Source organism: Sclerotinia sclerotiorum, genomic scaffold (assembly GCF_000146945.2).
Source record: "Sclerotinia sclerotiorum 1980 UF-70 scaffold_9 genomic scaffold, whole genome shotgun sequence".
Lineage (NCBI taxonomy): Eukaryota > Fungi > Ascomycota > Leotiomycetes > Helotiales > Sclerotiniaceae > Sclerotinia > Sclerotinia sclerotiorum.
The window spans coordinates 821,402-843,296 of NW_001820827.1; the positions used below are offsets into that span (position 1 = coordinate 821,402).

The 21,895-nt window shown below is 42.1% G+C and overlaps 11 protein-coding genes across 11 annotated transcripts; 6 read left to right on the forward strand and 5 right to left on the reverse strand.

The window, feature by feature from the left end:
- Positions 1–700: 700 nt before the first annotated feature.
- Positions 701–808, reverse strand: SS1G_07248 (predicted protein; the record flags this gene model as incomplete). The annotated part of the gene is made up of 1 exon (XM_001591752.1): positions 701–808. The coding sequence occupies one exon, from the start codon at positions 806–808 to the stop codon at positions 701–703; it is 108 nt and encodes a 35-aa protein (XP_001591802.1).
- A 618-nt stretch (positions 809–1,426) lies between these two features.
- Positions 1,427–1,588, reverse strand: SS1G_07249 (predicted protein; the record flags this gene model as incomplete). The annotated part of the gene is made up of 1 exon (XM_001591753.1): positions 1,427–1,588. The coding sequence occupies one exon, from the start codon at positions 1,586–1,588 to the stop codon at positions 1,427–1,429; it is 162 nt and encodes a 53-aa protein (XP_001591803.1).
- Positions 1,589–2,243: 655 nt separating this feature from the next.
- On the forward strand, positions 2,244–2,707 carry SS1G_07250 (predicted protein; the record flags this gene model as incomplete). Its single annotated transcript, XM_001591754.1, has 2 exons — positions 2,244–2,299; positions 2,455–2,707. 2 exons carry the CDS (start codon positions 2,244–2,246, stop codon positions 2,705–2,707), a joined length of 309 nt encoding a protein of 102 aa, XP_001591804.1.
- A 931-nt stretch (positions 2,708–3,638) lies between these two features.
- On the reverse strand, positions 3,639–4,491 carry SS1G_07251 (hypothetical protein; the record flags this gene model as incomplete). The annotated part of the gene is made up of 2 exons (XM_001591755.1): positions 3,639–4,303; positions 4,353–4,491. 2 exons carry the CDS (start codon positions 4,489–4,491, stop codon positions 3,639–3,641), a joined length of 804 nt encoding a protein of 267 aa, XP_001591805.1.
- A 1,041-nt stretch (positions 4,492–5,532) lies between these two features.
- Positions 5,533–5,915, forward strand: SS1G_07252 (predicted protein; the record flags this gene model as incomplete). The annotated part of the gene is made up of 2 exons (XM_001591756.1): positions 5,533–5,540; positions 5,603–5,915. 2 exons carry the CDS (start codon positions 5,533–5,535, stop codon positions 5,913–5,915), a joined length of 321 nt encoding a protein of 106 aa, XP_001591806.1.
- A 1,070-nt stretch (positions 5,916–6,985) lies between these two features.
- On the forward strand, positions 6,986–7,440 carry SS1G_07253 (predicted protein; the record flags this gene model as incomplete). The annotated part of the gene is made up of 2 exons (XM_001591757.1): positions 6,986–7,053; positions 7,383–7,440. The coding sequence occupies 2 exons, from the start codon at positions 6,986–6,988 to the stop codon at positions 7,438–7,440; spliced, it is 126 nt and encodes a 41-aa protein (XP_001591807.1).
- A 2,114-nt stretch (positions 7,441–9,554) lies between these two features.
- SS1G_07254 (predicted protein) lies at positions 9,555–9,997 on the forward strand (the record flags this gene model as incomplete). Its single annotated transcript, XM_001591758.1, has 2 exons — positions 9,555–9,561; positions 9,813–9,997. 2 exons carry the CDS (start codon positions 9,555–9,557, stop codon positions 9,995–9,997), a joined length of 192 nt encoding a protein of 63 aa, XP_001591808.1.
- A 1,083-nt stretch (positions 9,998–11,080) lies between these two features.
- Positions 11,081–11,625, forward strand: SS1G_07255 (predicted protein; the record flags this gene model as incomplete). Its single annotated transcript, XM_001591759.1, has 4 exons — positions 11,081–11,098; positions 11,241–11,278; positions 11,417–11,484; positions 11,576–11,625. 4 exons carry the CDS (start codon positions 11,081–11,083, stop codon positions 11,623–11,625), a joined length of 174 nt encoding a protein of 57 aa, XP_001591809.1.
- A 949-nt stretch (positions 11,626–12,574) lies between these two features.
- Positions 12,575–14,619, reverse strand: SS1G_07256 (hypothetical protein; the record flags this gene model as incomplete). The annotated part of the gene is made up of 4 exons (XM_001591760.1): positions 12,575–13,032; positions 13,337–13,884; positions 13,933–14,176; positions 14,223–14,619. The coding sequence occupies 4 exons, from the start codon at positions 14,617–14,619 to the stop codon at positions 12,575–12,577; spliced, it is 1,647 nt and encodes a 548-aa protein (XP_001591810.1).
- Positions 14,620–16,305: 1,686 nt separating this feature from the next.
- On the forward strand, positions 16,306–18,325 carry SS1G_07257 (hypothetical protein; the record flags this gene model as incomplete). The annotated part of the gene is made up of 7 exons (XM_001591761.1): positions 16,306–16,398; positions 16,451–16,540; positions 16,592–16,688; positions 16,743–16,836; positions 16,889–17,153; positions 17,297–17,406; positions 17,455–18,325. 7 exons carry the CDS (start codon positions 16,306–16,308, stop codon positions 18,323–18,325), a joined length of 1,620 nt encoding a protein of 539 aa, XP_001591811.1.
- Positions 18,326–20,311: 1,986 nt separating this feature from the next.
- On the reverse strand, positions 20,312–21,608 carry SS1G_07258 (predicted protein; the record flags this gene model as incomplete). The annotated part of the gene is made up of 5 exons (XM_001591762.1): positions 20,312–20,353; positions 20,455–20,614; positions 21,000–21,223; positions 21,256–21,374; positions 21,563–21,608. The coding sequence occupies 5 exons, from the start codon at positions 21,606–21,608 to the stop codon at positions 20,312–20,314; spliced, it is 591 nt and encodes a 196-aa protein (XP_001591812.1).
- Between the last annotated feature and the right edge of the window lie 287 nt (positions 21,609–21,895).

Below are 21,895 nucleotides of genomic sequence, written 5' to 3' on the forward strand. Positions count from 1 at the left end.
AAAGGATGAGGGAAGTTGCAAAGTATCATCATACCTTCTTACAACTTTTTTAGGCTAATCATCCGTAGGATCTCATCTAATTGAGGTCTTTAATGCATAAGAATATTGAAATCCCGAGATGGTGTGGTGGTATGGCACGAAATTAAGTGGTGGCCCAATATACTTGCGTTCAAGCACGTGAAGGCAAGAAATTGATAATGGAAAATTTTTGGATCACCACCAGGGTAGGGTATCTCAGGGAATATCGAAAGACAAAACGTTGTAGGAAATGCAACAAAAAATTAACCTGACGGGTATGTGTAATGAAATTCGGAAGCAAGAGAAAAAGAGAAAAGGTAAAGGAAAAAAAAATTGCCAGCGATTTTCTTAAGAATCTTCGAGGATTACTTGTGGTTGATAATAAGGGTCGCACCTAGCAGGAAAGGATAGGGCCTAGAGTGTGGGGACTGTCACCCTATAGCTTCCGCTAAATAATGGAGACGGTACTTTAGTCGAAAATGATGAGCCACTGATGATTGAAGTTTTGTGCCTGCAGCTTAACGAAGGTGATATTCATTTATTTTTGGTGGTACTAAAAATGCGGGACGTAATGTCAGTCTGCGAGTCGATTTGGATATATGCAAAGTATATGTATGGAGAAAGCAGCATAGATTAAAATCCAAGAATTCCGGGTATGCGGTGGAGAAATACATGAGAGCAATCATGGCTTCTTGGAATCCCAGAGACTGTAGGCTGTATAATAGGCTGTTGCGGTCATGTCCGGTACTTGCTTCGTGGCGCTATCATTACTGAAGCCCCATATGGTCATGATTGTATAAAGAATTGGGCCGTTTTGTCGGTCATGAAATAGGCATATGACTGTGCCTCTGGAGTAGCCGATGAGACGAAGATCCTAATATGAAAAAAGCTTAGTGACCCTCGACTGAGGCCCAAGATATAGATCCATAAAGCTTCGTCATTTTCCACTTGCGTCGTGGATAAGAAGAATTCTCGGGTCCTGTAAGATTACCTGCATCATGAAAAGCAGGGCAAAAAGTAAAAACCTCAAGCCCATAAAATATGCATGTGGAGCTGCAGAGCCCTGTAAAATTCATTAATTGATATTATGCTGCGCCAACGGTCATGTACAGTATGTACTTGAAGCCTATAAGCATCTTCTTGGGCCTCATAATAAATCCATTGGTAGACGGTCAAGCTTGGTGAGGCATAATATCATATACCTACCTAGTTAGCACTTCGTAGGTATTTTTTCTGTCGTTGCGATGAACGAGTCGATTTTGGTTAAGATCCGATTGAGGGGTTTCCTGTTAAACGCCAAGTCATCATTCGTCCGGTGTAACAAGGTCACATCGGTTAAAACCCCAAAGTGATAGATCGAGAAAGAATCACTGGAATATATGATTCGAGAACTTCAATTGGTTCATGGTTATCGAATATTTCGTAGTTCAAGGCGCGCTTGTTCCACAGATTGGTTTGGTACTTTTCTTCGTCGTGAGCTGCGGGTCTTGCGCTTCTGCAATCGTATGTTGGTACCTGATAAGTTGGTAATGTTGTACTTGGTTACTTCCTCACCGTTGTTATCGAACATCTTGTGTGTTATGATGGGCGTTGTGAAGCGCCCTACCTAGATAATTAGACGACATCAGCTTTCAGCGACAATCCCGTAAATTGGCCTCTCACATTGTGACCGGCTTAACCCTAACAATGCGGGGTTTAGATGAAATGACACGGTATCTAAAGCCTATAAGACCTAACATGAGTACCTGAACCTTGTACCGCACACGGACCGGGTCAAATTAACCTTTATCCTTCAATCCGCTTTCGGGGTAATATCAGATGCTTCTTCTCGTGGGATGAGTGAGAAACACCTTTATCCATATCTTCAACCATACAAAGTTCTCACCATCGTGATGATCCTGAAGGATCTAGATGTAAACATTCGGAGATGCGATTTGATCGTTAGATGACATAGCTCGGCATCACCCCCGATATTTTGAATGGCCCTAGACATCTCAAAGTCCTAATTGGCCTTGGGTAAATCGTTACTATCCAATTGTTCGTGAAAACTTTCGTAAGTCTTACGAATGGACGGGTCGAAAATTTTTCCCCTGAGTAAGCCGCCCACAGAAATTGCCCAAAGAGGAGAATAGGGATTTTCTCTAATGGATTAAATGTGCCTATCACCAACTAGGAATCTTAATAATTTTGGCAATCGTGGGAAAGCCTAGACGGGGAATATCATTATGATTGGCACGAGAGATACAGGGATAAAAATTGCGGCAAATCCTGCCCTTGGTATGTATATTGTTGTTCCCGAGGTCTGTAAACATAATTAGTTGCTTGATGTTGCGAGCCTACCTACGAGGAACCAATATACGAAGCTATAATTTTGGGTCAACAAGTTCTGGTCTGACACCCGCAAGTTGGCAGTTGAGGCTGAGAGATATCGTGTAGTATCTCTCACGTTCCATTTGGTGGCCTGAGAACGCCCTGGAAGTTATTCACGATCTCCGTTCCTGAGCAAGCTGAGTTTTGCCAGCAGTGGAGGCGACTGTGCGTTGGCGGCGTAAATCACTGGAGACCTGTGGCGAAGTACATAACATACGACGATGAGAACGCCACAAGTGGGAATAATAACATCTGTACAAGTTTGCTTGAACAAATTGTTGGAATATTCTATGCGTTGGCAGGCAAAATCTTTTTTTAAAATCATCAATTTGTGATATTCATGAGACGCTCAGAGATAACCCGAAGAGAACCGTTTCTGGCAATGGGACCGATATCTTTCAAAGCCACAAAAGATGGGATTCAATTGGGCAGGGTTCTATGGCTCCTAATTGGATAGCTGATGGTGGTCTGGTTTCCTTAACTTCGGGTCCAAATCAGTAACGTGACGGTGATGTGTGTGGTTGTAAACCTGGTTTCCTCCATCTTTTTCTATTTTCTGGAACAGCAATGTCGTACAGAAACGGGGAAACTGCACGTCTGTGAGGTTATTGGTGAATGTTGATTCAAGATAGCCTTTACTGGCGCCGGAGAGGGTTTCTTTTTGTGTTTTTATATTCCGTCAGCATTTTACCTGGTAGACCTATCACACCTGCAAAAGTCACTCAGTGAACCCCATTCGCGGTACTTTGGTACCACCAGAAGAATGTCGCCGATCCTACGGGAAGCTCGAAGGATAATCGTTGGATATGAAGAATTGAGTTGCGCTTCCCCTGGCACTATCAAAACCTTATTGTATCGTTTACTTGTAGCACAAGTGGTTATTGGCTTCCTTCCAGTGCTCTCACAACTGACGAGTTGAGCTATTGCTTTCTCAAAATGAAATTTGACCGAGATCTGAGCCATGCACGTAAACGTTGACAACCATTGAATAGAAAAGACATGACTGCAAAGTCCTCGTAGAAGGGGCAGTTGTTTATTATGCATGGACAGAGCTTGTTTTGACGTATACAGGAGAAATCGGAGTGTGCACAGGTTCCAGAACAAGGAAGAAGAATGATTGGTTTCAATGGTATTCCGAAAATGCTTAAGGCCGCTGACTTCCGTGGAAAGTAAAAAAATGACTAGTATACAGTAACGCTAGCTAATCGTGTTGCGATAGATAGCTGTATGACACCTTGGTATGTAACTCCTTATTCAGCAGTCGCAAATCTCTTTGCTCTTGCTTCCGCCTTTGCCTTCTCTGCCGGATTATCGGTGACACGGCCTCCTGCAGACTGTTTAGGACCAGACTTCTGTGTATGCTTTGGGCCAGATTGTGGTTTCCTGGAGTCTGGTGTTTGTCTTTTTGCGTTTCTTCCTCCTTGCCTACTCTCTTCCCGAGCTCTCTTTGGTCTCCTCTCTGGTAGCGCGCTATCCAATCCCTCAACAATCTTGCTGTTATCCACTCCAAACTTCTTCGCTCGTTCTGCCAATTTTGCGGCCTCCTCGCTCTCCGGAATATTGAACCTTTTGGCTCTTGCTGCACGTTTCTCTGCCTCCTTCTGTGCATCGGACTTTTCAATCCCGGCACTGAAGTCCTGTTTCGGTGCTTCCGGTGCAGCTGCGACTTCGGTCTCTGTAGGACCTGATGCTGCGACTGCACCATCTTCAGCTGTTGGAACACCTTCACCTCCCTTAACTTTCAAATCTGTTGTTTTGGCAGGATCAATCGCAGGTTCCTGATTAGGAACTTTCGTAGGGTTTGGGATATCTTCTTTGGCTCCAGCAGCTACCAGCGCGGCAGTAGTTGTAGCTTTCTTTTCATCCTTTTTCTCATCATCTTCGTCCCAGTCGATTTCGTCTTCTCCGGTGGTTGCTAAGAATTCTCAGTTTTGAGTCTAGGTCGTATTTGTTGATTGACATACCTGTAGCTTCAGCAGCTGGCTTCTTTTCGGATTCTTGTAATCTCGCAATAAGATCTGCTTTGTTGCCAGAGATTGGTAAGGACTTCTCCTGAAGAAGCTTCTTGAGTTCAGGAACCTTGAGTTGTGAGTAGTCCGTCATGTTGGCTGTGCTGTCGTGGTGTATTCCTGAGAATTGATAAAGTAATGAGAATCACAGTGCCAAAGCTGTATATTGATTGAGTTTGATAAATGTCGAGGTCGAAGTCGTAATTGAAGTTGAGGTTCAGGTGGTTGTTTGATGGAAATTCCCTTGGAGCCAGAAACGCGTTGAACGTAAATGCGACCAAGTATTTCGCGACAATGTGGCTGTGGCTGTGCTGTACCTCAAATGTTTAGTGCAGTGTTGTGGCTGAAGTTGAGCTCGGACCATGCTGCCGTGTTGTATTGTCCGCGCGCATATATCAAATTCTTGACAAACACACCATTATTACTTCTCTACGTGGATATACTATAAATTCTGTAATACGGACAAACTCCTTGGGTATTGTAATCTGAATCATGATCAAGCCTCAAGTTGAGGCTCAGGCCTGGAACACAATGTACCAGTCTAGATGTTTCGCAAGAGTGCCTCGAGTTTCTCGAAATATTGCACGTCATGGGTGGATCTTTACATACATTACTACCTTACTAGAAGACAGTTAAGGCTCCTGTGCTAGAGCAATGAAGTTTTAGATTATTGGAAAAAAGGCTCTGGGTGTTCTATTGAGCCCCCTCTCATTCAGTACCAGCGCATCTATCTCATTCCATCACATTAGATCTCAGTACTTCAACCTTCTACAGCTTTTGGCAGTTTGATAAACCAATCAGCAACAAACCCTCATGTGCAGATCTTCAAAATTCTTCAACGGTGACAAGGTCCCGGAGACTGGCTGAAGACATGTTTAATCGTGGTGCTGTTCGTGGTTTCTTATTTCAAATTACTTCTCGAACCTCCGGATAATGAGTAGTATGATCACGGAGGTCTGAGAAACTTTCGGCAAGCTGGAAATGTCTTGTTCAAGACATCTTGAGGTGCTATAAATATTAATGCAAGCCAGCACGATGCTCCTCTTAACTATGCTCCCTTTAACGCCCAAGCTCTGATCGTCCTATTGCCATTCACACACCATGCTACCATCCACTATAATACATCTGATGAGACATGCTCAGGTATGGACATCCTCATTGACACCCATAGATCTGTTTTTGACGTGTTGCTCACAGCACAATAGCTCAACTGGACGCTTATCTGATAATGGAATGAGCCAGGCATTTGCCTTTGCCAAGTCATTCAAAGACGCACATCACATCACCCATATATTTTGCTCTCCCGAGATTCGATGCAAGCAAACTGCGGAAGTAGCCCTTCGTGAGGTGATTGCTCGTGGAATTCCATTTATGGTTGTACAAGAGCTTTCTGACAATCGAGGGATAGGTATCTCCTTTATTTGGCGATACCTTGATCCTCGTGAAAGGAACGAGGTTGTGATGATAAGTCATGGAAGTGTTCTGCCAACACTTCTTCGACAACACCACGCCGGCTAGTTTCTCCCTCCGATCCACTCACATTATCCCGTTAAGTCATGGCTGATATGGATGTTCCTTAGATTATCGAGAACAAGACTTCCCTAATGTCGGAAGAAGAAGCTATGTTCTGATACAACGCCTTGAGCATGTTGTTCCTGAAAGGTTGCCTAGGGAAAGGGGAGAACCGTATCCACCGCCTACCCCTTGGGCTGTCTTCAAGCGCAAATCTGCAGCATTTTCCAGGGCTCTGGTTAGATGTGTTTCTATCTGTTGATTTGTTGTTTGTATGGTAGCTCTTTAGTTCTATTTGATGAATCTATCATGTTTTCGTGGGAAAGTTTCGATCCTTCACGATAAAGCCCCGACGGCTGGCTTGCCGGCTAAGATCTCTACTTAGCCGGCGAATTAAGGATTTGGAACATGGTAGTCATCCTTGCCTTATTACTGTTTCTCTCGCCACCCAAGTTGTATGCGTAAGTTATATACCGGTGTCTGGCTGCTCCCAACAATGGCTCATCCATAACTTTCAAAAGCTTAGATACCATAGTTCTTCTCACTTGAATATTGCCAAAGCATCTTAATTTTAAAACCATGAAGCCCTTATCAATTAATCATCTAGCTACAGTAATAGCAACAAACACAGAGAACATTGGCAAGCACTTGCTTAATAATGATTTACCACTTCCTTAGTAGAACCTCCATATCTCATGATGCTCCAGTAATTGAAGCCGCTCGAATTGCAGTTATTGACGCGACGCTTATGCTTCGTGACCTCATTCTTAGACCTGAAGAGTACCTTATGGATTTTAATGTTAGTGTATCAAAATATCCCCGCCACCTCCTTAGCTAAGTAGCTGGAAGTATGATTCTTTGCTAAGCATGTAAGCGATCGATAGTTCTAACATCGCAACAAGTTTTCCTATTCATGAAGAGGCTTTATATACAGATATTACCAAATCATATAATATAATAAGCTTAATGTGGAACGCATTATTCGCTACGCTATGAAAAAAAACGTATATTTAGGAACCTCGAAGGAGATTGTGACACATACAGCTGCGGATATGATGTTAGCGGAGGACTCCCAGATGGCTGATGAGGTTGGAGCAAAAACTGATGAGCTTTGGCAAGTTGTATCACAAACTCTAATGCCATGGTGAGATATCCTAGATTTCAAGAACCAAAGGAGACGGTATGACGATTCTCAAAGATAACTGACAATTTAATCCATGGCGTTTGGCCTGGTTTCGTGCTCGCAAATGGAATCGATAAATCCGTGTTTGATGTTTTGTCCTAAAACACATCACGGGCATGAAGGTTTTGGAAACGTAGTGAAGCTTTCACGGAATGAACAGATTTTGATATGCAATACGTTTGTTGTTGACAACTGCCCATGGAAAGATATCTGTCAAGACACCCTTGTTGGTATATTTTCCCTCTAATTCTGTATTATTTATTCCGCTGATTAAATTCATAGCTTTGTAGCTCTCATGGCTCCACATATTTCCCTCTTGCCAACCCAGGTCTCAATTTCATTGTCTAGAATATTTCGCTAGTAGTTGAGCTGCTGCCAAAAATATTCCTTCGGAGCTTGTAGGAAGATTACAATTCGTGGCCCATGATTCCTTCAAAGCACAACCGGTCAAGAATTGTTGACCTCCTGGGATCTTGGCAGCATATGCATATATACTGCATGATGCATATAAGGAGCAAACAAAACTCAACTTTTAATTCATTCTTTCCTTTTTGGTATACTGTTTGTTTGCTTTCAATATTTTGATTTCAAAGCACTTTAATTCCGAAGGCTGAATACCTAACCTTATTCCTTCATTTTTTGAATATATACTCGCAGCTTAACTGCTTAGCTAGAGAATCAATCAATTCAATCTGATGCTCTTTCTGGTCTCAAGAAACCCAATAAGAATGCAGGCTTATATTTACTTCGATGGATTTTTCGCAATTGGTCTCATAAATACTGTATTCATATTCTTCGTAACCGAGTTCTAACACTAAAAAAAATGCACATATTGTCATGAAAGCTAATGTGCTTCACGAGCTAGGTTTTTTACCTATTTGGCGCGAAGAAAGGTTGAGATCAATGGATCTTACTACGATGGAGTTGCAGAATGTGAGGGAAGGAATTGGACGACTAGGTTTAGCTTTTTGAAGAAGCGGATAAAGGTGTTAGATTTAAGGGGGAAAAGAAACGTGATGAGGCAAATCTCTTGGATTTTGGAGGCGTCCTGGGAGAGGGATTCTATGACTGGATATTTCGGGCGCCATATGATTTTCTGGAGAAAGAATTTGCCACAAGCTATCTTTAGCACTTGCTTCCAGATATGTTACAAAATAATCAATGGTTGGGACATGCAACAGGGTTCTCCTTCATTCTCCAAATAGATTCTAGTAATTTTTAATATGTAAAACTCCTGGCTCATTCCTATTTGGTAGAGCTTATATCTGCATTTGGAATAGTCAATCAATCAAGGGCATTGTTTTCTTCGACAAAGAACTGAATAACTCTAACTCTATATAGAGGGTCATTACCTCAAAGAACTATTTCCATACAGCCACAGTCCTCACAATGAACAACACACCAACAAAGAAAACCCCCCCAAAACAAACCCCAAACAAATCCTCGCCAACCTCCCCACTAAACGAGAACAATTTCCCACCCCCTAATATAAAAGCCCATTCCCCTCCGAACAACCAGGAATCCCCATCTCCAAAAGCGAACCCAGAAAAATCACGTACTAGACGATGAAACTCTGATAACCAGAGGAACCACCACTTTTGTTAGTAACAACAACTGAACTTTCCTGACCCCAAGAGGAATTGAAAAAAATGACCCAGCACAACTTTCTTTGAAGAGTTAGATGTTGTTGGAGGTAGGTAGATTGCGCTGCGCATTCAGAAGTGAACTTGCTAATCGTTTGATAGGGCCAACCCGAGGATTTCGGGAGATGGGATGTAAACATGAACCTGGAAGGGGGACTGCGAACCTGATTCTCTCTTTTTTTTTAATGGAAACACTCTTGATTGAGGAAACTTTGGGACTTTTTTTTTTTATTGATGGTGATTTTTGTGATGTGATGTGGATGACCTAATGGCTTGAAATACTTTGTGAATGTAAATATTATGCATGGATTTTTATGAGAACTAAGATTTACAATCTATAGGTTACCTCAGAGATCATTGCAAGTTTTTTTTGGTAATTAAGACTTATATTTTGAGTGGAAGGAGGAAACCCACTCGAGGCTGCACTCTTGTGTATACTTCGAGCTGTAAAATGACTGATATATTTGCACTGTCTGATTATATTAATCTGCTTCCTTTCACTAGGTATTAAGCGTCATATCAATATTTCAGACCAAAGTGTTCGGTGCAGAGACTCAGTCGTATCTCCGGATTATAATACACATCACTCACTGATTGTGGTTGTGAAATTATGGAATGGTGCCTAAAAATGTATCTCTGATATATCCTATTCATATAACATCATATTACATACATCGAGTGTCTATCTAGCTCTCTCAGATCAAAAGGTCTCAAATCGGCTGCGATTATATGACTGTCAATCCAAAACTTACAAACACTAGTATGTGCATTAGTAAAAAGTATATCATGAGGTAGAAGACGAAAATCATATTTTATGGCATGTCGCGTGAGTTTCGAGGAACTATCGTGACGTAATCTCAGCTCTCTCCGGGCGGCGAAGAGTCTATCTCTTTTTTTGAGAATCTCACATGGGCTATGTATGTACCATTCCAGTCACTGTAGATAGTAGCGGAAAGAGCCAACATTTCCTTTTTAATGAGAATTTCTCATTCCATTTTTAAGAGCCATTCGTTATAGCAAATGCTGGATACTCAATAATATAGTCTAACACCCAATGTATGAACTAACATCCAATAGCCTGGTCTGACAACGCTATACCTCGTCTGTCCACATTGCAACCTGGCAGGTTGGCCACCCAAGTCTTCGAATTATCATCTTCCTGTGCACAGATGACAGGGCTGGATATGTCGACAATTCGGCGTCCACCACCGTATATTCAATCCAAACGCGCTCTATACAACTTGACATATGCGCAGACCTGAATTCACCTGACCCTGGCTTGAACTCTCAATCTCCATAAGGTAAAAACATATGCTCAACAAGAACTTTCGGCAATAGACAATAAGCTTTATTCCATGCAATGAAGTTCGTTTCCCCCGCGGTTGTCAAATGCAGAAGAGTATCGAACGAAAGAGAACATTTTTGAATGTGCGTCTGTAATGGGACTATACAACTTGCTGATCTGGGGAGTCGCATAGATTCACCTTACGCTGCCATCTCTGTTGAATCCTCGTATCGCTGTCTATTCGACAACAAGACAAGTTCATTTGTGCATAGAGAGCCTTCAGACGTCACACTAGCAGATGTAGTGAAAGCCCTGAACTTATAGTGATATAAATATGACTACCAAAGAACATACATAGTCTCTGTGAAGCTACTATCTAATTAGCATTGCCACGATATGTCCTTGCAATTTCAAATTCTCACGCAAAAACGAGCAAGTACACGACGATCTGACACAAAGTCCTTCATGTATTTCCGCTGTCGGCCACGACATGGACAATGCCAAAACACCTGCAAATATAGGAAACTAAAAGGCAGCATTGTGTTTTTCACTCAACATTGTCAGTACCAAGTCACGTGCTAGAGCAAATCCAGTTCACATGATTTCAACCGGAAACATATCCGTCAAACACCGATATACTACCGAAGTTTTACCATGACTTCATGATCATGAGAGTACATTGAAGATATGCTGTGACAGTGTGCTTGGATGAGCAAAAGGAGTGCGTATTGTATTCCCTCCGATTTCACGCTGACCACTAGGCCTGGTATTGAGAAAATATCTTTCAATGCCGTTGCAAAACAACGATGGAACGTCTCTGTACTATGGTCACCTAGGTATCTACTTGCTGACCTATACTCGAGCTCACTGTAATCTTATATCACCAACAGAACTTAGCAAGCCCAAAAACCAAACTCATGCACATCATCCATCACCTTAGGCCGAAACCAACGACTACTTTGTTGCATATCTGTTTCGCCTGAATCCGCCCCTTCTATATCCATATACTCCGTAGATTATCATATAGCTTACACGGGAGAAATCATCGGATATATCCGACATGACACAAGAACATGCAGTGAGATCTTACATACCATACATACACCTAGCATTTGAAAGAAAAGCAAGCACTTACCAAACTCCCAAACGATCATTCCAACAAACCACCAAATCTCTCGGTATACATTACAGCGATAATGCATAAATATGCAACAACGCAGTGTCATAAAACCCTAGAAAATGATTTGAAAATCGCACAGTAAGTAAGATACAATTCCACCATAGCATACCTACATAGCGAAATCGAATCGCGTCACCCCACTCGTCATACGAGAATCTCATTCCATAACATCATTCATTCATTCATTCATTCCTTAAGCTTATAATTATTCCGTAGGTTAGTTAAAGAGATGAAATTTTTGTTGCATATCGCATTTTACGAGATGGATGGAGTTGCTGTTTTTGGTAATTTTTATTTTCTTTTGTTTCTTGGTACTGGTGAGGTTTGGGGTGATGAGGATGAGAAATTGGTATTACTTGAGTTTTTAGACGGTAGGTGAGGATGACGGGTTGAGAGATGTGAAGGATATCGTATCCCTGATATGATCTCGGATACTTGCTGAATTGCGAGGTGAGTGTGATTCTTTTGGGTATTGTGTATTGTAAGATTAAATATAAATCGGGGTAAGGTTATTATTATTGTATAACATATGTGTTTATGCGATGCATATTCCTCGATTGACATTCCATCCGTCCTCTACTCTAATAATAACCACCATCACCAAAAAAACAGAAGTAAAAATATGCCACATTAAAACCGTTGTATATTCAACTCCCTTCCCTTCCCCCTTAGGGATAAAAATCCTCAACCTCAAACCCCCTCGCTCTTGACTCGAACCCCAAACCGTCGCCCCATATCCTGAGTCAGTTCCTATAAGCACCCCCAAAACGCACGTCAACATCGACCCACCAGCAACGAAAAAACCGGGGCATCAATCCAAATTCCTCACAACAACTGACTCGACCGAGGATTTACGATATGCAACAAAGAAATTTACACACCCTGGAAAGTCAGTGATAAGTGGACTCTTCAAGACTCTTTGAGAAGAAGCAGGACAGGGAAGGGAAGGCAAGATGAGCTGAATATGTACTCCGTAGTGAATGAACTGTAGGGAGATGGGAAGGGAAGGTGGGGTTCGGAAGCGCTGGATGACTGCAGCGGCATTGGCGGGAGGACACAGGTAGGTGCAACGGTTTGAGAAGCATAGCATAATCTTGCGTGTTTATTAATATTCTTGCTTTTCGTGGTGTACGAAGATGATATGTATGTATGTATGTATTGATTGGATTGGATTTGATTGTGAAATTATGACATCGACTGTTACACGAGGAAACCAAGAGTCGAAAACGAGGGAGCCCCAGTGCGAGGAATTGTGCGGAAAAATGAAGAAAAGGTATACGCCATCGCAAACCAAACGCCCCCATTCGCAAACATGGGAAAGAGAAAACCCTATTACCACAGTCAAACGCTTGAAGAACGAGAGTTTCTTCTAAATTATCCTTCCTTTACAGCTTCAATTATACTTCCAGCCCAACAAGTTCCCATCCTCTCGCACTCTTCCACAATTCCAGCATCATCCCACCACCACTTACCACCTTCGACATAACTTCCCCACAATTCTTTCCACAACATTCTTCCCATGACACTCTTTAGCTGCCATTCTACCTGTTCTTCTCCATTTACGATGCCAACACAAGCTAGGAATTTCAGAGACGATGTGCAGCTTCCCTCAGCCCATAGTCCGGCATCTGCCAACCATAATGGAAATAGACGGGTAGGGTTTAGACAGCGAAATTGTTTCTCAAGATTTACTGTTAGGTGAGTATCGAGCCAAGCTCGCAGGCGCGGGCCAAGTGAGGAGGGAACTGGACAAGGATCGAGGATGGTTAAATAAAGAATGCCAGGTTGAGTGGCTGCAACGGCACTAATTGAGGCAGGCGAGACTGGGATTTCTGTTGTTGGATTTCGAGCGGATATGAGGGTTCGATGACACTCTTTGAGTATATTGGGGATAGAAGATGAAGGGAGTAAAGATGGTAGACCCAAAGAGTGAATTGCTACAAAAATATTTGAGGCATAAGATAATTGTGAAGTAGGGCCTGGAATGGCGAGAGGATGAATATTCGGATAAGATCTTGGCGACAGAGGGTTTGTCGAAATATGGTGTATTTGTCTTTCTGGATTTAAAGCTGATAGGAAAGATGCAGAAGCTGTCTATGTGAGTATGCGACTAGGGACAATGGAGAGAGAACTCACCGTGATTTTCATACAATGAAAGCATCTTTCCAACTTGCGGTGCTCCAGTGAGCGCCCGGGAAGCATCGCGGGTTTTAGCAACGCGGTTGATCGCCCTCAAGGCAGTGAGCATCCAAAGCTGTTTTTCCAGCTCAAGTTCTCGATATACGGAAGCGTCGGCTACTTGCATCCATTCTTCCTTCAATCTTTCAAGAATAATCTTATTGCTTGCGGCTTCCATTTTACGAATATTCATTTGCAAATGTGTCTGCTCCGAGTTAGAAGGTGAGCGATTACGACCACGAGCTTTTCTCCTTCGTCGCGACCCCGAAGACTTCAATGAGGCTACTGATGATGCCGTTTCTTCTGCCGGACATGCCCATGTTTCGGGAGGTCTCCACGAATCTGAGCGTCTGTTCCGCGCTGTAATTGACCACTCGGTGGTTCTAGCACCGATGTCACTTCTAGAGCTTAACATTTTGGGAGAGCTTGGTATCTTTGGAGTTTCGGGATTGTGTGTAGGTGGAAGTGGGAAGTCATATGTTGAGGAAGTTGATGATAAAGCAGTTCTAATGTGTCAGCGAAAAGTTGACAGGGGGTAGGATAATATTTCTTACTCTCTTATGGTGGAATCTTGGATCTGGATTGGAACTGTTCCTGAAGTGATATGAACGACTGTAGCAAGTTGTTCCGAGGCACTGAAATCCTCACTTGGGGCGACAGTGATCTCAGTACTTTGAGTGACAAAAGAATTTGGGCTCAGAGGCTGAATGAAACGATTCTTGCTTTGTCCATCGGCCATAGAGCCCCATGACGACTTGGTTCCGGCTGATCTTCCAGTATAACCGGAGAAAATAGACTCTAGTCAAGATCAGTTTGAGATCAATGTCAATGGAGTAGAGCTTACCGTCCGAAGGACTTCTCTCGGATTCTTGGTACGGTTGAACTGCTGAAAAGAATCCATTTACTGGAATACGTGTGATAGTTGTCGTAGTCGTTTCACGTACCTCTTGTGTTGATGTCTCCGAAGTGCTGGTATAGCTTGACATTCGACGAGAAACTTTTGAAGACTGTTCGGTTCTGAATGCGGGCGATTTGGGAGAGGTCACTGCTGCTGGAGCTGATATCTTCTTGTTTCCACTGCCAAAGAATCCAAAGATAGAGTGCTTAATTGACTTGGCTGAGTCGCTGGAATTTGAGCTCCGTATTGACGGCGATGATCCTCTGGTAGACGCTTGGTCCTTGCGATGTTTCCTCTGGCCAACGGTTTCCCGTGTAGGATCAGTCCACGAAACGTCGAACATGTTTGGAAAAAATGCGGTTTGTAGCAGGTTGATTCTGCAATTGGAAGGAGGGGAAGTACCCTTGAAATTCAGCAATATGGTTAAGAGAAAAGAAACATTAGTATACGTGGAGATGATTCACAAGAACGCAATATGATATATGTCCTCCGGTAGTCCTACCATGATGTTTGTTTCAGGAGGTCAAATATGTTATCGCTCATGCGAGGAGTTTTTCACTTGCATGGTGGAAGTGGCGGGATGTGGACTAGTCTCTCTCTCTTAAATATGGTCTCACATACTTTTTTTTGCAGAATATCTCATCATTGAACTGCATCATCCCGTGCGGCGAGTAAGATCACGTCGTCAATCCGGCTAGTAGCTTTGAAAGGTGGATGATGGAAGAGTTTTCTGAAGAACACAGCATTGGGTAAGCAATAGAAATTGAGAAAATATTAAATACCTGCTGTACATGGTCGGACGACTCAATGAACAATGAATGTAATTTGGATGAGAATAGAAGAAAGGGGGAATAAGAGCATGAAGGGAGGAAGGAAAAGGCATCTTACTTTCCACCTAAAAAAGTTCAAATTCGGGAAGGGCCACGATCATATTTTGCAAATGTGATCAGTAACAAACATTTATCAAGCACCAAAAAAACAAAAAAACAATCAAAACTTTCTTTTTACTTATCACAACACAAAAACCGGTATGGTCAATCAAACACTTAATTAATATTTATTCTCTCAACGTTGAACGCTCTTCTTCTTTTCTTCCTTTCCATCCGAATTAATCAATAAAACCCGATATAGATTTTCGTCCGATCCATTCTGTAACTCAATATCTACCAGGTTTTCTGTGGTCACGATTTTCAGGTGATTATTGTATAACATGCATGTTCCCGTCTTCATCCATTGTTAATTCCCCTGTAGTGTTCACCACATTCTGCAAATCTCATGCTGCTGCGGTCGGGACCAGGCCCAAAAGCTGTGTCCTGCAAGCCATAAAAAGGCATCACAGGCTGATCAGTGGGGTTTATGTTTCACAGCAAAAGCCACAGGTTCACGAGAGCCCATGATGAGATATGGAAAAAGCGGTGGTACCTGCATTCATTTATTCAATATTTCCAATGGGATCATCCAATTCTTATGAACCTCATTGAGCTGCTGAGAGTTATGCCAAGAACCATGACCGGAAAGAATAGCATCACGCCCGGAAACGTTGATTCATAGGATATTCCGATCTATCACAAAGAGGCGTTCTCCCAACCATCATTACTCAAATGTCATTATCCGTTCATTAGTATGCGAACCATACTCAGCCTATCATTGTGTTCCCATTGTATCCCTTGCCGAATTATGCAGTCCGACGCGGTAGTCCGCAGTGTTGCCCGCTTAATCCCCAGTTTCAAAGAGCCACAACAAGGACTACTTTATACATGGAAAATCTACTCACAAAGTCATTGTTGTTTTTGATCATGAGGGGCTGGCAAAATTGATTGAGCTGCAAGGTGAAGTTTACTTTCCGATCATTATCTTCAACTGTCAAAGAGTTCCTCTTTCAGTCCAGATGCTTCCGCTGTCATATCAGAAGTTTGTTCCGAAAACCACTCAAGCTTTTTACCGTTACTGTATAACTTCTACCATTTTTCCACGTTCTTCTCGTGTGCTTTAAGCTTGGCAAAAAACTACGTATCGCTGTCTACAAATCATGCTTTCTATTAAAGAGTATATCGACAATCTCAACACGAGAGCCTCCAAATCAACTTTTGGTAGAGTTTTTCGCCTTGATGGATGTGGTCATGTATGTATTCAAGTACTTGATATGATCTTTATGAGATACTTACCAGTACTAGGAACAACAAAAGAAGAGTGCCAAATTCGTCACGGAAATCAGAGCTGGGGTGACAACCTTTTTCACAATGGCATATATCATTGCCGTCAATGTATGCAAAGTTCTTTGAATACATAGAACATCCCTCTAATATTGCTTCAAGTCAACGGTTATATCACAGAGCGGTGGCCCCTGTATCTGTTCCGATACAGAAGATCCGTCATGTGCAACAGATTCTGACTACGCCGCCTGTGTTCTTGGTTAGTAAAGACCTGGTTCTCGAATTTTTTGTTTCCGATACTGATTTTATCTAGACATCAATCGTGATATGATTACTGCCACTGCAGCAGTAGCAGGCATAGGATCCTTAGCATTTGGCTTCTTCACTAATCTCCCGGTCGCTTTGGCGTGAGTATATACTCCGAAATAGTACTCTACAGAAAGAAACTAATATCCTTAGACCTGGCATGGGCCTGAATGCATACTTTACTTACCAAGTTGTTGGATTTCATGGAACTGGGACTGTTCCTTATCGTTTGGCACTCACAGCAGTATTCATAGAAGGATTTATTTTCGTTTTCTTATCTTTAATCGGCATGCGACAATGGCTTGTAAAGGTCATACCTGCTTCCATCAAGGTCGCTAGCGGTGTCGGGATTGGCCTGTTTTTAACAGAAACCGGAATGTCATACTCTGCAGGAATTGGTGCTATGACTGGCTCCGCCGTAACTCCCACAGCCCTGGGAGGGTGCCCTCCCCGCTATCTCGACGTCACAGGGGCTTGTACCAGTCATCAAATGACGAACCCTACTGTTAGATTCCTCCTCACTATTATCCTCACCATGAAAATTTTACTAATTTTCTACAGATGTGGATCGGAATTATCTTCGGAGGTTTCTTAACCGCATACCTAATGGCATTTAGATTCAAATCAGCGATAATTATTGGCATTGCAATTGTATCTATCTTCTCATGGCCGTAAGGAAATCCAAGAGATTTTGCTTCATTAGCTTACATATATGTCAGGCGCGGCACGACTTTTACGTATTTCCCGTACACTCCTGATGGTGAATCACGTTTCCAATTCTTCAAACAAGTTGTCGCATTTCATCCCATCCGCAACACACTCGCGGCACAGGATTGGGATATCACTGCTGCAGGCTCTCACTTTGCTTTGGCACTTTTCACTTTCTTATATGTCGACATCATCGATTGTACCGCGACTTTGTATTCCATGGCACGCTTTTCAGGAGCAGTCGATACGAAAACTGGAGATTTTCCCCGCTCTACCATTGCATATTGTACGGACGCCATGACAATTTCCATCGGCTCTTTATTTGGATGTTCACCTGTAACTGCATTCATTGAGTCTGGTGCAGGTATAACTGAGGGTGGCCGGACAGGCCTCACAGCTATTACAACTGGTGTCTGCTTTCTAATATCCATTTTCTTCGCGCCCATCTTCGCGTCAATTCCTCCATGGGCTACGGGATGTACTCTTATCCTAGTAGGATGCATGATGATGCGTCAAGTTGTTTCAGTCAACTGGTCCTATATTGGCGATGCCCTCCCGGCTTTCGTCACTATCGTCTCAATCCCTTATACATACTCCGTTGCATATGGGTTAATTGCCGGTTTAATGACATATACCGCTCTCAATGGATCCGTATACTTAACACAAAAGATTTCAATGGGTAGATTAACTCCACCAGATGCTGATAATGCTGAATACTGGACATATAAACCGAGCGGTGGTACGGCACCATGGTTTATTAGAGTGGCTCATCGAAAGTTTTGGCATAGAGGTGATATGGAAAGTATTGATGGAAATTCGGCTACCATGGAACATGAATTAGCTGAGAAGAGACACTCCGAGATCAGATCTTCTGATCTTTGATCGAATCGATTTATACACACTGTACTCTTCCGCTGGAGGGTCACAGTTCATGGATATTGCACGGTGAGTATTGGTATAATAGGACTCGAAATATGGTGGTGACATAGAAATATTCATCGAATGATAAGACTTATATTGAATGGTATATTATTTTGGGTTTTAATGGAGAGATGAATTATGGGCACGATAGCTTGCGTGAGGGTATGAACTATGATGGAAAAGGTTCGATGGATGGATGGATGGATGAATTATGGATGAAAGAATAGATATATTGTAAGATTAAGATTTAGTTAGTTTCTTTTGTTTATTTTCTTGAAAAAAAAAAAAAGAAATCGGTGTAGGAATTAAGATAGGCATCAAAATTTGTTTTCTAAGTTCTGACCACTTTCCTCTTGGATTTCTATAAGGATGTGTTTGTAGTAAGATTATATACAAGTATCTCGCAATTTCTGGGAATACTTCTAATTCTGCTCATACTTACTTACTTACTCTTTTACCTAAGGGCTTGAAGTCTTAAGCAGAGGGCTTAAAGCAATTTGTAGGATTAGAAGTTGCGGGTTTAGTGAAGGTAGATAGATAGATGTAAGATCAGTTTTCCATCGATTTCGACAAATAAATGAATGGGTGATTAGATCGAAGGCCAAAAAAAAAAAAAAAAAAAAAAAAAAAAAAAGCTAAAAAGAAAAAAGTAATCTTGGTTTCTAAAACCCACGAGGATCTTCTCTATGAAAGTATTAATAATACTAGGTAGTTTTTATGGTATTTGTAGGAGTTGGGTGTTAGGATCCGTACCTGAGAACAAAATCTCCCAGTCTTAGTCAAAATTTCATACATACCTAACTTTTTTCATCGTTCTGCTAGCACAGTACCTTTATCTAAAGTCTATCAGAATTATTGACTATTCTTTAGGCGGACCACTGAATTGAACTTGTATATTTTAATTTATTTTGGTTTTTGAAGGAAGGAGATGGTTGGTTTATTTATATGTGAGAGTATATGTTTGATGCTTTAATATACTGTCTTCCCACATCATCAGATTCACATGTAACCGATTTAATAAGATCACATTGCACTTAACATAATGACGAATTTCCGCTTTAAGTATCACGAAAGGGAAGGACTAGAAAAGATAGGATTTTACTTGCTCGAAGTCTATGGTAAATTTAACATCATCCGAGTGCTCACTTGTGCGATGATGTTAGGACAATAATTTTGCTTTAAACCATATTAGCGCTAGCATAACTCATGAACCAGCAATGATGCCACTAATACCAACTGCAGTTCGCAAAATATTTCAAATCTACCCAAGAGCCAAGAATCAAGCATCTTAACACCCCTACTCACCTCTCAGACTACACAGCAACAACAGCAGCCCTCCCTCCCAGGCGTTTGAATCCGAACAATAAACGAAAGCAAAAAGCCAGAAACTAAAGAGAAAACTCAAATCATCAATTAATGAGAATATTAAAAGCTCCAGAATATATCTATTGACACCCGTCGCAAAATCAAAGATAAAACATGATTATGGTCGAGCCGAATGATATGCAGTCTAGAAATTTTGGTCCCCGTATTTGTAAACCTGAAGATGCGATCCTTATTTTTAAGCATCCAAGACGATTTATTCTTTGATTGTTCGGATATGTTAAAGTCCTCATCCTTGAATGCGAGTGTAGCTTAGCGAAGATACTTGGGGACAACCTCTAGGAATCGGTGTTGAAAATTAAGCCCGAATTTCTATATTCATCAATGACGATAATTTCTGGCAGCAACTTATTACTCACCGAAAAGGGCTTTGTGGTAGCTGAAATTCTCAGAGAAGCAAATTCTCCTGTAAGATTAATCTCTTGCTCTCTTCAGGTTCATGCTCAGCCATCTTTCTCATTTCGCTTCCTAATTCATCCGGAAGTTGCTTCCAGAAAGTTTGCCCCGGAAGAATTGACAGACTATCGGCTGGATATCATTAAGGGTCCCTGACTGTCCCCAAATTCAAACAGCATGATTGAGGGTCGAAACGCAACATTCGGTATTCTACATAAGTCAGCAACAGAAGTTTTCGGGGATGTGTTGTTTGGACAAGTAGAGGGAAGAAATTACTGTTCCTCATATGATCATAAACAATCGTACTCTACCTGAGACTCCTTTGGCCTGAAAGTTGTAAGCCTGGCATCTCGCGCACCAACACCGCGGATGACTCTGGTCTTAGGATTTATGCCGTTGGCATTGAAGGTCACCCGCAAGCCAATGAGATCCTCCTGGTCAGCATTCGGTGGAATCTCAGTCCGCCAACGCCTAATGACCCAATCATCTAGTATGCTAGGAGGGAAAAATGTGGAGGTTGAAGTGTTGACATTTAAAAGCACCGACCCGACAGCAGGCCGCATCGATGTGAAAAAACTAGTTCTAACTAGAAATGCTGGTTCACTTATTACTGGAACTTTCGGGAGGTTGTAAAACCCCCATCAGCAGGATAGAATCTTTTTCCTACAAGGAATCCGTCAAAAAATGACACATTCTGCGCATTTTAACCATTGATATTGAACCGTGATGTAGTATTCATCATCCTCAATTCCGCGTCCAGTCCATTACGAATGACGAAGTGTTCGAAGCGACATGAGCCTGCAAGGCTTTTCTTTAAAAAGAGCCTTCGTAGATGATGGAGCTTTGCATCGCGAACCAGGTTTCATTCTGACCAGGACGATAATGCAGCACATTAGTGACTGTGCCCACTGAATCGGAAGAAACGGGATAAAAGTTTCCGACAAAAACAATGTATTCAAAGTAGTCGGAAACTCGGATTGCTGAAAGGGAATGCTGTTCTAGTAGCGCTTTGATAAGAGAACGACGGAGTTCACGTTTGATAATGTCCTTTGAATTGATTTGATCGAGTGGATTGGATATCTTCGAAGATCTAGGCTTGAACCAAAATCGACTTTGAAGTAGTTGGCTTGAACGGCCACACGTTGAACATTGATAGATGATGCCTCACGATGTACCAATTTTTGGAACCCACCGGCCCATTTAGCCGCTTCAACCTCCTTTTTTGTCTTTGCTAGGGCAACGAATTTTGCGCCCGGTTGTATTGAGCAGGGTGGACGAGCTTGAACTTGAGATTATGGGTGCGCTTGTGGCACAGGGCTAATTGTCGAAGGGACGTTTTGTGAACGAATAGTGTGTGAATTCGGTGGGACTGACTACGGCTGATTATTTTCAGGATTAATTTTCATGTCCGCCTCATACCTCTTTTGTGATATTGCTCAGAATCGGGAGCTCTCTGAAAGGACATATTTGCTTTTTATGCAGATGTCCGCAAGTATTACACATACTGTGTATAGCATCATTCTTATTGGGACAGCGGAAACATGAATGGTCGTAGCTGTAACAGATGTCACAAACTTGATCTTTCCAGAATGGCCATTTTTCTTCACAGGAATGGGTAAAGTGGCTAGTATTCTCCGGCATATTTGAGCATTTTGAACATTTACGTGGCGACAACGAAATTCTTAGTAGGCTGAGATGTTTCTAGGAAAAGGATCTCAATGTAATCTTACCGTATGAGCAACACTGTGCCCT